At 41.9% G+C, this 16,856-nt stretch overlaps 1 protein-coding gene across 2 annotated transcripts in view; it reads left to right on the top strand.

Moving 5' to 3' along the window:
• The window catches only part of LOC143291084 (ATP-dependent 6-phosphofructokinase-like), a 77,887-nt gene that overhangs the window by 42,874 nt on the left and 18,157 nt on the right, over positions 1–16,856 (top strand). Inside the window, exons 12-16 of one of the 2 annotated variants that reach the window (XM_076600694.1) lie at positions 820–852; positions 7,314–7,460; positions 11,121–11,191; positions 12,923–13,013; positions 13,886–14,038. In XM_076600694.1, the coding sequence (XP_076456809.1) occupies positions 820–852; positions 7,314–7,460; positions 11,121–11,191; positions 12,923–13,013; positions 13,886–14,038 (495 nt within the window). The remainder of the gene's footprint in view (positions 1–819; positions 853–7,313; positions 7,461–11,120; positions 11,192–12,922; positions 13,014–13,885; positions 14,039–16,856) is intronic. The other variant, XM_076600695.1, reaches the window with a different exon arrangement.

Raw genomic sequence — 16,856 nt, 5'->3', positions numbered from 1 at the left:
AGTGGATAAACTACCGAGGCAACCTTGTATATGTTCTGTATTGTCCATGTGTTCTGTGTGGCTTATTCAGGATTAAAGAGGCTACGCCAGTCTTGAATAAAAGCTAATTTGTGTTTGCACATTTCTTCTGTCTTTGCTGCTGTGTACACATGTCAGATGATTGGTATAAGGACAGGCCCGGCGCTTCCTTTTAGAGGAAGTGTCTGGGTTTGTTCCAATGTACCTTTTATTTACCTGTGTGCTAGCTGAATCGGTAGCGTAAGCATCACTGACTTGAAGTTGTGTACCTTGTGTATTGGAGAGAGTTACCACTCTTTACTATTTGTTAATCTAGGAGGCAAGATTGCACTGGCCCTTAGTGCTGTTGTTTTGGGGGCTAGTCGGCCTTTTGGGGACCATTCCCAAGGCATACTGTCTTAAAACTCTCATGGCCGAGAGAGTGGGGATGCATAACCTGGGCAAGACACTCTCCGCTATAATCAGATTGTAAGCCCAGATAGTTGGGCACAACGGTTGCCTCCTCTGCTGTTCTGGGGGTCAGTCGGTTGCGGCCGACTATCATGATAATACACACGTACGATACATTCACATGATAATCCAGGGTGTGTTCTAACTTTTTTGGTTTCCATGATATTAAGGAAGAATTCCTGTGATTGATTTTGTGTGTTTTTGTCTCAGGCACTATCTGACAAATTGCATTGTTTGTTTAAAAAAAAAGAAAAAAAAAGCACACAGTGTTTGGTTTGGTATTGTTTTGTTTTGTTCTTAGTGTTGAAAGTGACTGACTAACTGTGGGTGTAATTTACCCAACTCTTGCAGGATATCAGAGGGTACCCATTTACCGATGGCATTGTAAGTTGAGGTTCTCAGCGTTTGTGCTCAGTGTTTAGTCTCCAGCATTGTGTTTGTGTTCAGTGTTCAGTTTTCAGCATTGTGATTGTGTTCAGTGTTCAGTTTCCAGCATTGTGATTGTGTTCAGTGTTTAGTCTCCAGCATTGTGTTTGTGTTCAGTGTTTAGTCTCCAGCATTGTGTTTGTGCTCAGTGTTTAGTCTCCAGCATTGTGTTTGTGTTCAGTGTTTAGTCTCCAGCATTGTGTTTGTGTTCAGTGTTTAGTCTCCAGCATTGTGTTTGTGCTCAGTGTTCAGTCTCCAGCATTGTGTTTGTGCTCAGTGTTTAGTTTTCAGCATTGTGTTTGTGTTCAGTGTTTGTGTTTGTGCTCAGTGTTTAGTTTCCAGCATTGTGTTTGTGTTCAGTGTTTAGTTTCCAGCATTGTGTTTGTGTTCAGTGTTTAGTTTTCAGCATTGTGTTTGTGTTCAGTGTTTAGTCTCCAGCATTGTGTTTGTGTTCAGTGTTTAGTTTCCAGCATTGTGTTTGTGTTCAGTGTTTAGTCTCCAGCATTGTGTTTGTGTTCAGTGTTTAGTCTCCAGCATTGTGTTTGTGTTCAGTGTTTAGTCTCCAGCATTGTGATTGTGTTGAGTGTTTAGTCTCCAGCATTGTGTTTGTGTTCAGTGTTTAGTCTCCAGCATTGTGTTTGTGTTCAGTGTTTAGTCTCCAGCATTGTGTTTGTGTTCAGTGTTCAGTTTCCAGCATTGTGTTTGTGCTCAGTGTTTAGTCTCCAGCATTGTGTTTGTGTTCAGTGTTCAGTTTTCAGCATTGTGTTTGTGTTCAGTGTTTAGTCTCCAGCATTGTGTTTGTGTTCAGTGTTTAGTCTCCAGCATTGTGTTTGTGTTCAGTGTTTAGTCTCCAGCATTGTGTTTGTGTTCAGTGTTTAGTCTCCAGCATTGTGTTTGTGTTCAGTGTTTGTGTTTTGTGTTCAGTGTTTAGTCTCCAGCATTGTGTTTGTGTTCAGTGTTTGTGTTTTGTGTTCAGTGTTTAGTTTCCAGCATTGTGTTTGTGTTCAGTGTTTAGTTTCCAGCATTGTGTTTGTGTTCAGTGTTTAGTTTCCAGCATTGTGTTTGTGTTCAGTGTTTAGTCTCCAGCATTGTGTTTGTGCTCAGTGTTCAGTTTTCAACATTGTTCTCAGTGTTAAGTTTTCACTGTTGTATTCAGTGTTTTTTTTTTCTCTCAGTCAGTGTTGTTTTTGTTCTCTCAGTCTCTGCCTGTACAGTTCAGGGTGACATGACGCTTTTGTTGATGTTTGGTATGCTGGCCTTGTCTTGTTGTATAGGCTATCAGTCGAAGTCTTTTGAATGCAGTTTTGAAAAAAAGTCTTTGTGAAATTGCATGAACGATGTTGTGCGCTTTGGATAGTCCTGTTCTTGTTTCTTTCAGTTGTCATCTTTCTTCAAAAGGTTGAATGTTCCTTTATTCCACAAAGCCTTGGGAGGGGACAAGTTTTCTTTTTAAGTCTCTTTGAAAAATATTTGCTTTTGTTATGCCGGTCGTATGATCCTAAGAAAATCACAGTTTGTTTTGGAAACAGAAATAGATAGATATGTTCATCATGTTGGTACCACAGAGACGGTGGAATTTGGTCTGCCACATGATGTACACAATTTGGAAATGAGAAGGAAAATAAGACCTCAAGCACAGACCTTTCCGACAAGACAGAATAGTTCACCCCTGTCCTCTAGTCTCTCTCTCTCTCTCTGTGTCTCTCTGTGTCTCTCTCTCTTTCTCTCTGTCTGTTTCTGTCTCTCTCTCTCTCTCTCTCCCGTCAATGAAATGAGTTCAGTGCGTTTCATACGACTTTGTGAAATTGCAGGCAGCTTTGATTTGTATGATATTGTGCTTGGGGATGGGTATATTATTCATAATTGCTTTTGTTTTTTTTTTGTCAGCATACTAACATTTGTTATTTGTTGATAATGCTGTTTTAATGGTGGGGAGGTGGAGAAAGTTGCTGTTGAGATATCGAGGCTGAGCAGAGGTGAGGTGATGGGTAATATTGTCGGCTGAAGTTGTGGCATGTGTGTTGTGGTGAGTTGATGTACAGGTCATCTCGCATCTTTCTTGGCCTTTTTGTGGGGGCCTCATAGCTAATCTGTGGGTACACCATTGGCCTTGGAGAGAGAGAGAGAGAGAGAGAGAGAGAGAGAGAGAGAGAGAGATTCTCTGCCAACATTAAAAACTTTTTTTTTTTTTTTTTGCTACGTAAGACATGATAGGGAATGGAGAGGACATTGTGTGTGTGTGTGTGTGTGTGTGTGTGTGTGTGTGTGTGTGTGAGTCTGTGAGTGTGTCTGTGTCTGTGTCTCTCTGTGTGAGAGAGAGAGAGAGAGAGAGACAAGACAAGACAAAATTCTTTTTTTTGTTGTTGAGGAAAATAGATAAGTACTAGTGAACTTTTTTTTTTTTTTCATCCAGTCCCCTCCCTGAAACAGGGTCTGCACTTCACAGTACTACATTATGTATTTCATTGCGTGCCCTTCACAGTGCTACTTATAGTCATAACAAGCGTACACAGTACTACATAAAGGCATAAGCATGGTGATGATAAGACACAGACATGCACACACACACACACACACACACACACACACACTGGCACAAGCATGGTATCAATAAACTACAGAGAGAGAACCATAAGCAACCAAGTCAGCAAGCATGATTATTATATATATATATATATATATATGTATATATATTACATTGTCTCTGAATAGGACGCATTCTGTAAATTAATATCTAGTAAGGTAAATGTTTCTGTTTCCATTATTTTTTGTAACCTCTGCTTTTGTATCACAAAAATCATGTTCACCCTCTGATTGTGTAATGCATGTTTTTAGGTCAGGTCAGTCATTTCTCTGGAATTGAAACTAGTTCACATGCACGTTATGACGAATATGCACATAGTGGCCTGTGTCTCTAGAGCTGTATATATCATTTTTGTGCGTAGTGTGTTCATCTTCATGGTTGTCATTGTTGAGTGCTATATTTTGAAAGGGATTACAGTGGTACCAGTAATGCCATTTTTGTCACGCAGGTATCTGCTTTCACACGCATTAATCATTTTCTTTTTTGGTTTAAATTTCCTTCCTAATTTGCAATACTGATGTGGTTTTCTTTTCTGTACGCATTGGTAAAGCAGTGTATATATATATATATATATATGTATGTTTGTATATGTATATTATATGAACTTGCACATATGCATGCAAAGTAATTTACATATATATATATATATATATATATATATATATATATATATATATATAATCATCAAGGTTTTGCATTTGTAGATTTCTGTCTGATAATTTATTGTAGAGCACACTGTCCTTGTTGGCCCTCATCAGGGTTTTTCAGCATAAAGCTGTTTAGAAATAGTTCAGGTTTCATGTGGTCTGTGGATGTGTCATGTGTGCCACTCTCTGTTACAGTGTGATTGTGCTGAGGGTCAGGTGTACCGTTTAAAACTGTGGTAACTGATTGCCCTCCGTCGTTAGAATGAAATTAAAAAAATCTTCTGTTTGAGTGCGTTTCATTTTTTGTGTGTGCTTTTCCTGGTCTCCTATATTCTATATTAATGGATAGATTTGCTGGTTGATTTTTTTTATATATTTTTTTTTTATATATTTGTGCAGAAGATTAACATTATCATAGGTTTGACAGTTTCTTTTTTTTTTAACATAGCTATAGATAGTTAACTTGAAATAGATTTCAAAGAAATGTTTTAGTTGATTGAAAATAAAAATATTGGCCAGAGTAAAAAAGATTAAAAAAAAAAAAAAAAAAGGTTTCATTTCTTTATGATCTTCTGCAAAGAGAATTAATGGTGTCAGCATTGTTGTTGGTTTCGTTTTCTTGTTTGTTTAAGGGAGAAAAAAAAATGGTTTGGATGAATGTTTTCTTCACAATTTGAACAGCCCCTGACGGGCGCAATAGCCGAATGGTTAAAGCGTTGGACTTTCAATCTGAGGGTCCCGGGTTCGAATCACGGTTAAGGGCGCCTGGTGGGTAAAGGGTGGAGATTTTTCCGATCTCCCAGGTCAACATATGTGCAGACCTGCTAGTGCTTGAACCCCCTTCGTGTGTATACGCAAGCAGAAGATCAAATACGCTCGTTAAAGATCCTGTGATCCATGTCAGCGTTCGGTGGGTTATGGAAACAAGAACATACCCAGCATGCACACCCCCGAAAACGGAGTATGGCTGCCTACATGGCGGGGTAAAAACGGTCATACACGTAAAAGCCCACTCGTGTACATACGAGTGAACCCAGAAGAAGAAGAAGAAGAACAGCCCCTGACCCCCCTTAATCCCAAAGAAGAGATTTAAGAAAAGAAAAAAAGAAAAAAAAGAAAAAAAAAAAAAGAAAAACAGAAGATCACCAGCCTCCACGATCATTTGCTGTCCATTGTGGTACATATTAGTGTGTTCCTAATGATTGTTTTTGCAGTTGCTGAATTTTGATAACGGTGTTTAAGACTCGGATTAGGTTCAGTGACATTGACAGCTGGGTCACTTTGCTTAACTAACCCCCTGCCTTTGTGTGGGTGTGGGTGTGTGTGTGTGTGTGTGCTGTGGGGGTGTGTGCTGGGTGTTTTGGCTGTTGGCTATGGGTGGAACTAATTCTGAAGCTAACGCCTTTTTTTTTTTTAACATGTTTGCTAAACACTGATTAGTGGTAATGTAACGTTGAGGTTAAGTTTTACACACTGTGAGTGTGAAATTCTTTATAAGGCAATTTTAATATATATGTTATTGTAATAGAAAATGATCACACCCACAGACACACGCACGCACGCACACACACACACACACACACACACACACACACACACACATCCCTAAACACCACACATCATCACAGTCTATACTGACAACCCAAACAAGAGCAGACCCATACTGTGAGCAGAATCGGGTGTTGGTTATTCTTTTTCTAAACCTTCATTTGTGGCATATGAATAAATAATTTTTTTTGTGTGTGAGTATACAATGTTAATATAGATGTAAAGCTGCGTTGTTTTATGCAATTTTTGCTGTATTTACATTTACGTATGCAAATGCACAGATGATGTGTGCTTTATTAAAAAGATGAAGAAAAAAAAGAGTGAAAAAAAAAAAAAAAATCATGCTGTTTCGGAAGATGTCTTTTAGTGGAATTGGGATTTGGTGAACATGAGAGGAGGGGGGAAGAGGGAGGGTTTGACAGTGGTATGGGTGGGTGGGGGTGGTGGTGTCGTGTTATTTCAACAAGCATGAGCATTGCTGTGTGTCAAAACATCTCAAGTCACTGGGGATGTTAATAATAATGATAATGAAAATGACAGTTATGATAATGCAGATTGATGCTTACGTCTGCCAGCGTGGGAGTTTGGGGCATTTTCAGTAAAAAAAAGTTATACACGCATCAACTTCAAGTACACAGTACATGAACAAGCATGGGCCCACACAAGTGCGTGTGGCATATTTTGTAAGCTGCAGAATTTGGGAAACAGCCAGGAGGAGTATTTTTCCACAATTTTTAAATTTTTTTTAATAATAATGATAATTGTATGCAGGCTTATAAGACAAGACAAGACAAGACAAATCTTTGTTATCGAGGGTAATAGATAAGCAAGTAACATGCTTTTTTTACATCCAGCCCTCGCCCTAAAGAGGGAATAAAGCTAAAGAAGCGAAAATGAGCACCAAAAAAAAAAAAAAAAAAAAGTGATATAGAGCAGTATCCCCATTCCAAATGGGGCTCACCTCGCTTTACAATAAGATGTACAAATTTAAGACTGAATCTGGTGTTTAGGTACGTGTGTGGTGGTAAATCGCTTGATCGCTTGACTGACTGAATGGTCAATCGATTTATTTGTACTTTTTTGACTCACTTGTGTAAACAAAGTGAGTCTATGTTTTAACCTGGTGTTCGGTTGTCTGTGTGTGTGTGTGTATGTGTGTGTCTGTGTCTGTGTCTGTGTGTCCGTGGTAAACTTTAACATTGACATTTTCTCTGCTTTGTCAGTTGACATCAAATTAGGTATAAAAATAGGAAGAAATTAAGTTCTTTCCAGTCATCTTGTTTAAAACAATATTGCACCTCTGGGATGGGCACAAAAAAAAAAGAAAAAAGAAAAAAAAAAAGAAGCCTAATTATATGCAAACTGCATTTACTGTTATATTTTTTGTATTCTCTAAACTTGGCACTTTGATCTGATATTCTGACACAACAACAAGAGCAGTCAATGAGTCATTATTATCATTTTTGTTGAAACAGGAACTTGTTTTGCTAAGCATGGAAGTTTTATTTAGTTTGCAAACGTTTTTGGTGCAGATAGTAAAAAAAAGGGAAATTACTCAGTAATTAATGCTAGGGGACTTAATTTGCCACAAAGTGAGTCTTGAAGGTCATGGTTTTTTTTTTTTTTTTTTTTTTTTGCAGCCGCACCGCAATTTGGCGATCATGAACATGGGGTCTCCAGCCTGTGGAATGAATGCGGCGGTGCGCGCCTTTGTCCGTCTGGGGTTGACCCAGGGCTTCCGGGTCCTTGGAATCCATGACAGCTTTGATGGCCTGGTCACAGGAAACGTGGGTTGGCGTTTGTGTGTGTGTGTGTGTGTGTGTGTGTGTGTGTGTGTGTGTGTGTGGCAATAACATTAACAATAACAATAATGGTTTATTCCATTTTTGCAGGCCTGCGTGTGTGTGTGTGTGTGTGTGTGTGTGTGTGTTTGTCTGTGATGTAAAATGTCAGGAGTCTTAGGAATGTGTACGAGTGCATGTGAGTATGCGTGCACTTGTACAGTAAAACTCTTGTCAGATCATTGTAAATACTACACAGTGTTACAGTATAGCACAAAATGTTGTCAGTGCTACGCAGTGTACGATATAACACAAAATGTTTAATAATACAAAACAATTCGATATGATACAACACATGGAAAAATACAAGAGGTGATGATACGATATGACATTACAAAGTTTTTCTATGCAGCACAGTACTATACAAATACTGTTTTCATTGCTCGTGATACTGATCCATTCAAAGATGATGTGTGTAGACCTGTATGACATGAGCTGCTCAAACAGCTGGGCCATTTTTGAATTAACACTGACGGGCGCAATAGCCGAGTGGTTAAAGCGTTGGACTTTCAGTCTGAGGGTCCCGGGTTCGAATCACGGTGACGGCGCCTGGTGGGTAAAGGGTGGAGATTTTTACGATCTCCCAGGTCAACATATGTGCAGACCTGCTAGTGCCTGAACCCCCTTCGTGTGTATATGCAAGCAGAAGATCAAATACGCACGTTAAAGATCCTGTAATCCATGTCAGCGTTCGGTGGGTTATGGAAACAAGAACATACCCAGCATGCACACCCCCGAAAGCGGAGTATGGCTGCCTACATGGCGGGGTAAAAACGGTCATACACGTGAAAGCCCACTCGTGTACATGCGAGTGAACGTGGGAGTTGCAGCCCATGAACGCAGAAGAAGAAGAAGAAGAAGAAGAATTAATACTGACTCGATGGTATGCAGAATGCTGCATACATGTAGCACAACACGGTTTAACATGTGGTGACTGGCAGGATAAAGTATTACACAGCAGCTTTATATTTCAGCTTTTGTTTGATGATAGACAGGCACAATCGCGGAGTGGTTACAGGGTTGGACTTTCAATCTGAGGGTCCCGGGTTCGAATCTCGGTAACGGCGCGTGATGGGTAAGGGATGGAGATTTTTCCGATCTCCCCAGGTCAACATATGTGCAGACCTGCTAGTGCCTGAACCCCCTTCATGTGTATATGCAAGCAGATCAAATACGCACGTTAAAAATCCTGTAATCCATGTCAGTGTGGGTTATGGAAACGAGAACATACCCAGCATGCACACTCCTGAAAACGGAGTATGGCTGCGTACATGGCGGGGTAAAAACGGTCATACACGTTAAAGCCCACTCACGTACATGCGAGTGAACTTGGGAGTTGCAGCCCACAAACGAAGAAGAAGAAGAAGAAGAAGTAGTTGGATCATAGTGAGGAAGGTGGCAGAATGGTTAAGACGCTGAGCTGCCAGCACAGAGAGTCCGTGGGGGGTGTGGGTTCGAATCCCGCTCTCGCCCTTTCTCCCAAGTTTGACTGGAAAATCAAACAGAGCGTCTAGTCCTTTCGGATGAGACAATAAACCGAGGTCCTGTGTGCAGGATGTACTTGGTGCACTGAAAAAGAACCCATGGCAATGGGAGTGTTGTCATCTGGCAAAATAAAAGTAAAAAGAAAAACCCACTCTGATAGGTACAAAAATATATAAGCATGCGCTCAAGGCCTGACTAAGCGCGTTGGGTTACGCTGCTGGTCAGGTATCTGCCTAGCAGATGTGGTGTGGAGTATATGGATTTGTCCGTCCACATTGACACCTCTACAAAGCCCTGGTGGTCTCCATTGTACTGTATGGTTGAGAGGCATGGACACTGACGGCTGAAACTGAAAGGAAGATCCAGGCCTTCGAGAACAAACGCCTGAGGAAACTCCTTCAAATTTCCTGGATCGAGCAAAGGACCAATGAATATGTACGGAGCAGAATTAAGAACCATGCTGGACCTCAGGAACCTCTCCTTTCAACTGTGAAGAGACGCAAGCTGATATGGTTTGGGTACAGCACTCGACACACCAGTCTGTCCAAAACAATCATGCAAGGCACCATCGAGGGCGGGAGAAGAAGAAGAGGAAGACAGCGGAAGAACTGGCATGAGAACATCAAAGAATGGACCGGACTCCACACACGGGAGCTGCTGCCAGCGGCTGCTGACAGGGAAAGATGGAGAAGGGAGGTTGCGTCTGCTGTCCTCAGGTTTCCCCCCCAACGACTGTTCTGTAGTTATAGGCCTGAGGTGAGGTGAGGGGATTGACACCACCTGAAGAAACTGAAACTGATAGTGATGCTTTGTGGTGTGAGTTTCAGTTTCAGTTTCAGTAGCTCAAGGAGGCGTCACAGTGTTCGGACAAATCCATATACGCTACACCACATCTGCCAAGCAGATGCCTGACCAGCAGCGTAACCCAACGCGCTTAGTCAGGCCTTGAGAACCAAAAAAAAAACCAAACAAACAAAAAAAAATATATAGATAAGCGTACATACATAAATAAATAAATAATAATTATGATATTAAAAAACGGTGTGAGTTGGGCTCCACATGGGCTTCCCACTTGCCAATGATGGACCAAGCTGGTCTGTGCCCCCAGTTACTTACTGCTCAGTTTCAGAGTGTGATGAAAATGGCAGTGGTATGACTTGATGAATGATGAAAGTGATGACAGCAGTGATGACGATGAAAGGGACAGCCTTGCAGTGTCATGTGACAGTTTGGCTTTCCATGCCGTACTTGTGCGCAGTGCAAACTTTGATGAAGATGACAGTGACAGGACATGATGATGATGATGATGATGATGAGGGTGATGAGGGTGATGATGAAAATGATGACAGCAGTGTTAATGATGGAGGAACTATTGATACGAGTGAGGTGAATGATTGTATGCGAATGTGTGTGTGTGTGCGTGTGTTTGTGTTTTTGTGTGTGTGTGTGTGTGTGTGTGTGTACGTATGTGTATGTACATATGTGTGTGTGTGTATGTATGTGTGTGTTTGTGTGTGTATGTGTGTGTGTGTGTGCATGCATGTGTGTGTGTGTGTTTGTGTGTGTAATTATGTATGTGTGTGTGTGCATGTGTGTGTGCATGTGTATGTGTATGTGTGTGCATGTATGTGTGCATGTGTATGTGTATGTGTGTGCATGTATGTGTGTGCATGTGTATCTCTGTGTGTGTGTGTGTGCATGTATGTGTGTGTACATATGTGTGTGTGTGTGTGTGTGTGTGTGTGTGTGTGTGTAAGTATGTATGTGTGTATGTGCATGTGTGTGTGCATGTGTATGTGTGTGTGTGTGCATGTATGTGTGTGCATGTGTATCTGTGTGTGTGTGTGTGTGTGTGTGTGTGTGTATCTGTTGTGTGTGTGTGCATGTGTGTGTGTGTGTGTGTGTGTGTGTGTGTGTATCTGTGTGTGTGTGTGTGTGTGTATCTGTGTGTGTGTGCATGTGTATGTGTGCGTTTATATGTGTGCATGTGTATGTGTGCATGTGTGTGTGCATGTGTATCTGTGTGTGTGTGTGTGTGTGCATGTGTATCTGTGCATGTGTATCTGTGTGTGTGTGTGTGTGCATGTGTATCTGTGTGTGTGTGTGTGTGTGTGTGTGCAGGTGAAACCCATGCTGTGGACGGACGTGCAGGGCTGGGTGGGCCAGGGCGGGTCCTTGCTGGGCACCAAAAAGTAAGTGGTGGTGCTCTCCCCCTGCGGGGATGCCAAGGGGGTCACTGTCTGTCAGTGTCAACAGCTTCTGCACCTCCTGGAAGCTGTTATCTAGAAACTTGCTCTCTTGGCTTCTCTCGTTCCCCCCCCCCAGGCTGGGGAACTCACAGTGGATCCCGCTATTTTCAGTGGAAGAGCAGATGAAAAAAAAAATCACTAATTTCGTTTTCGCCAAGTGGTGGGGGGGCTTTGCCGGCAAACCCTGTGGAGCGATGGCCTAGGGAGCGAGAGAATCTGAGCGTGCTGGTTCAAGAGACCAAAATGACAATTTTTGATGATTTGGATTTTTGATGGATTTTGATTCTTGAGCATATCTTGTCATATGCGTAAGTTTTTCCACTGTAAAGATGTCTTTAACAATAAAAAAAGAAAAAAAAGAAAAATTGCCAATTAAGATTGCTTGCTGAATCACAGAAGTGTTTATTTTGTTCAGTTTCATTGCAAGTCATCAGGTTTCTGGCCTTGACAACATACCTTGGACTTGCTCAATGATGAGTAAACCTACATCCATGAGATTTTGCAATGATTGTTTTATAACATGTTTTTGAAGTTTTGTTATGAGTATGTATGGAAATATTCTCTGGGTTTCAATTCATAGCGGTTCCAATCTTTTTATCCATTGTAAAATTTGAGGATTTCGCAGTACCCAGAATTTCAAAAATTCATAAAAAATAGAATAATCGAAGAATCAACACAATCTCATGTGAAAATGAAGATAATGTTGTTGTGTATCAAGTCCACATAACAAAAAATGTTTGCATGCACCACATGGATCACAAACCTGATTTCTTTGATACATTGTTTGGCGGTCATTTTGATATGTTTCCATAGCAACAGGTATTCACAGAAATCTAAGATAAAACTTTTTTTGTGATCCACAAGTGATGATACACCCAGTAGACAAAAAACCCCCAAAAACAACCCCAAAACAAAACAAAAAAAGAGATACAGTTGGAGAGGAAAAAAGTCGTTTTCTGACTGTAGTGTCTGGCCTTAACTCTCTCCATACGAACGGCGAAAGAGACGACGTTAACAGCGTTTCACCCCAATTACCATCATCAAAATATTGCAAGTGGAAGGCTCTTATACTGAAGAGGTGAATGTTGACAAAGAATACCACAATTCTGACGACGGAAGCTAAAGGTTGGGTCATTCAGACACCCACTGGACATCCGAGGGGTCTGTGTAGAAGAGAAGAGAGGACTGGCCGTACTGAGTGAGTTAATCTTTGGATGACAGATTGAGCAGAAGGTGCCAACCTCCTGGGGACAGTCTAGTCTGAAGATGAATGTTTTGGGGTTGTCAGATAAAACAAACTCAAAAAGGTGGTTTCACAATCATCCTTCGTGATAGATTCTCTTGGTGTCCATTGCCACATGGTGTGTGTTTAGAAGTCAAGAATTGTTTTTATTTATTTATTTATTTATTATTACTTATTTTTGAAATTCTTTATTCTTTTTCATTTTGTAGAGTGGGAATTGCTGTGTTGGATATATAAGTTTTTCTCAGATTATTGAAAAAGAAACAACTTTTGCAGGCAATTGAAATGTGTGTGTGTGTGTGTGTGTGTGCGTGCGTGTGTGTGTGTGTGCATGCATGCGTGTGTGTGTGTGTGTGTGCATGCGTGTGTGCATGTGTGTGTGTGTGTGTGTGTGTGTGTGTGTGTGTATGTGTGTGTGTGTGTGTCTACAGGGAGCTGGCATCAGAAGTTGGACTGGGTCGAATTGCGGAGAGACTTCATGAGTACCGTATTGATGGCTTGCTGATCGTAGGAGGATTTGAGGTGAATTGTGATTTTTGACTCACTTGTGTAAACAAAGTGAGTCTATGTTTTAACCCGGTGTTCGGTTGTCTGTGTGTGTGTGTGTGTGTGTGTGTGTGTGTGTGTGGTAAGCTTTAACATTGACATTTTCTCTGCAAATACTTTGTCAGTTGACATCAAATTAGGCATAAAAATAGGAAAAATTGATTGTGAAACACTTTCAGTAGCTAGGCAGTGGTTGTGAAACACTTTCTGTGAAACATTTTCCATAGCTAGGCAGTGGTTGTGAAACACTTTCCATAGCTAGGCATTGATTGTGACCCACTTTCCATGTCTAGGCATTGATTGTGAGACACTTTCCATTGCTAGGCAGTGGTTGTGAGCCACTTTTCACAGCTAAGGTATTGGTTGTGAAACACTTGTCCACAGCTAGGTAATGGTTTTGAAACACAAAGTCTAGACAATGATTGTGAAATATCTGTCCAGAGCTAGGCAATGATTGTGAAATACATGTGACACTCGCACACAAATGCAAACACGCTGTCACACACTCAGAGTCACACACACACGCACACACACACACACACACACACACATACACACACAGTCACACAGAGTCACACAAACACACACAGACACACAGACACACACACACATACACAGTCACACAGACACACACAGTACAGACACACACACACACACAAAGTGCAGGTCTGGAAGCTGGGAGTGGAGGAGGGTGACACCACTGGTAGTTGTTTTGACACACCAACAACGCAGACGTTATCCATGAACAGTGAATGGTTGTTGAACAAAAATGACACCCCCTACCCCTCACTCCCCCCCCATTCACCCCACTGCCCCCACCACCACTACCACCCCTGTCCCTGTTGCAGGCGTTCCACAGTGCCCACCAGATGCAGACGGAGCGGGACAAGTATCCAGCCTTCCGCATCCCCATCTGCATCATCCCCTGCACCATCAGCAACAATGTGCCTGGCACCGACTTCTCTCTGGGCGCCGACACTGCCCTCAATGAGATCAGCGATGTGAGAACCTCAAATTAAATCATCTTCGTTGTTCGTGGGCTGCAACTCCCACGTGTACTCGTATGCACATGAGTGGGCTTTTACGTGTATGACCTGTCTTTACTCCCGCCATTGAGGCAGCCTATACTCTGTGCATGCTGGTTTTATGTTCTTGTTTCCATAACCCACCAAACGCTGACATGGACTACAGGTTGTTTGACATGCATATTTCATCTGGGAGTGGAGGAGGCGTGTTTGATCTTCGGCTTGCATATACGCATGAAGGGGGTTCAGGCATGAGCAGGTCTGCACGTATGTTGACCTGGGAGATCGGGACAAATCTCCACCCTTTACCACCCACCAGGCACTGTTGCTGAGATTTGAATCTGGGACCCCTGCAGATTGAAAAGTCCAACGCACTAACCACTCGGCTATTGCGCCTGTCAGAACCTCGAATCAAATTAGATTATGGTGCTCAGAGCCTTGCCGACCACTAAGGCCATCTGAAAGCTGTGAGAACCTGACACCTGGTGATGGTGGTGGTCAGCATGGTGATGATTGTGGGGGCAGGGGTGGGGGGTGGGGGGGGGGGGGCGTTGATGATGATGATGATCATGGCAATGAAGATTAGGGTGTTTTTTTTAAAACCCTCTGCCCCTTGACAGAAAAATCCAAATGAACTTCTGAGTCCTGTGCGAAGGGAAGGAACTCCTCACTGAATTCATTAATAACCCTCCCCCCGCTTCCCCCCCCCCCCCCCCCCAAAAAAAAAAGGTTGGAGACATAATTTGACAACAAACAAGAACGCCAGAGAATCGACAGACAGGCAGAAAATACGAAAAAAAAACTTAGCCGTATGAAGAGCACAGGAACAGGAGTCATGATGGCTGCCGGAAAAAAGAGGGCGCTAGCCAGCGGGACAAAGGAGAGGTTACCTACTTCCGGGAGGTTATCGGCCGTAGTTTCGTTTTCTCTGCATAGGCGGATAGTAGTTTGCACAGGCAGGAATGTCAGACCCCTGCCGGAGTCTGCACTAGTTGGGTCACGATAAGTATGTTATTTAAACGTAATTTTAGATAGAAAATTTCCTGTTTGTTTTGTTGCAAAAGACAGCTCATGCAGGGCAGAAAACTTAATAGTTTTACACACAAGTAAATTGGGAATACTTGAATTGTGAAGTCTGATTAGGAAAAAAAAAAAAAAAAAAAATGTTCTGGAAAGTCTCATGCTGTGTGTGCATCAAAAATTATGAAAACAGACTCTCACTGAGTGATCGGTTGTGTGTGTGTGTACTCGTTACTTATATATATATATATATATTTTTTTTTAATTCTCTAATTACTTGGCTACAAATGAAGATACCTCAATAACAGTTGCCCATGATTGAAGGCATGTCTAATCAATCATTCTCAGCTGTTTTTGTCAAAAATAAAGTCATCAGCTTTAAAAAAAAAAATCATAGTTGTTCGGCCTACAAGTTGCTGCAGTGCATAAGGCCACACCCAGAGTTTAAAGAAAAAAAGTTATTTTAAAGTCTTGGAAAGGGATACATATCCGATAAACCACATCTGCTGGAAAGTGAAAGTCCTCCATTTTGTCTCTGCTGACGACGGGCGCAATAGCCGAGTGGTTAAAGCGTTGGACTGTCAATCTGAGGGTCCCGGGTTCGAATCACGGTGACGGCGCCTGGTGGGTAAAGGGGTGGAGATTTTTCCGATCTCCCAGGTCAACATATGTGCAGACTCTGCTAGTGCCTGAACCCCCTTCGTGTGTATATGCAAGCAGAAGATCAAATACGCACGTTAAAGATCCTGTAATCCATGTCAGCGTTTGGTGGGTTATGGAAACAAGAACATACCCAGCATGCACACCCCCGAAAACGTAGTATGGCTGCCTACATGGCGGGGTAAAAACGGTCATACACGTAAAAGCCCACTCGTGTGCATATGAGTGAACGTGGCAGTTGCAGCCCACGAACGCAGAAGAAGAAGAAGTCTCCACTGACAGCAGATGTTTTTCGAGTTGTGACGTCATCATGGGAAAACTGGATAGAATCTGACTTGTTTTTAGTCTGCTTGTTGACTTGGCTCTGTTACTCCATTTATTTGCTGTTTTCTGCTTTTTTAAAATTTTTTTTTTAACTTGATGTACACTGTTGTAAAGCCCCATTTCATTAACCCTTTGAGCCCTGACCACCGCTTTATCTGTGGTAGAGAAAAATGACATAATTCCTAGCCACCAGTTGAGCGGTGCATAAACACTTGTGCTTTGCTATTGGTTGACTTATATTGAAGAGCCAATCAGAAAAACCGTAATATTCTGACATCAGCGAACATAGTACCAACATGGCTGCACCTTTTCACTGTGTTTTGTGCATGTGCTTTGGATAAAAAAGATCGATTTCAACATAAGTCAACCAATAGCAAAACACGACACAAGTGTTTACGCACCGCTCAACCGGTGGCTAGGCATTATGTCATTATTCTCTACCACCGGTAAAGTGATGTTCAGGGCACTCTTTTTATATATCTGCCGTGACACATTAAATACCAATTATTTGCAAATTTTGGCTCAGGAGCTCAGGCAGAAGGGTTAAAATTGCTCAAGGAACTCAGGGCTCAAAGGGTTAACTTGTTCAACCAGAATCCAGTCTGCAGGCCCTGCTTTTCAGTCCCTGCTTTCGAAAAACTTATCAGTTCACTCCCGATTTCTTCGCTTTCACGCCAAGAATTTATCCTGAGCTCAGACACTGCTTTTTGACTCACTTGTGTAAACAAAGTGAGTCTATGTTTTAACCCGGTGTTCGGTTGTCTGTGTGTGTGTGTGTGTCTGTGTGTCC

The sequence above is a fragment of the Babylonia areolata genome, chromosome 16 (assembly GCF_041734735.1).
Source record: "Babylonia areolata isolate BAREFJ2019XMU chromosome 16, ASM4173473v1, whole genome shotgun sequence".
Lineage (NCBI taxonomy): Eukaryota > Metazoa > Mollusca > Gastropoda > Neogastropoda > Buccinidae > Babylonia > Babylonia areolata.
This window is presented reverse-complemented; position numbering and strand designations above follow the sequence as displayed.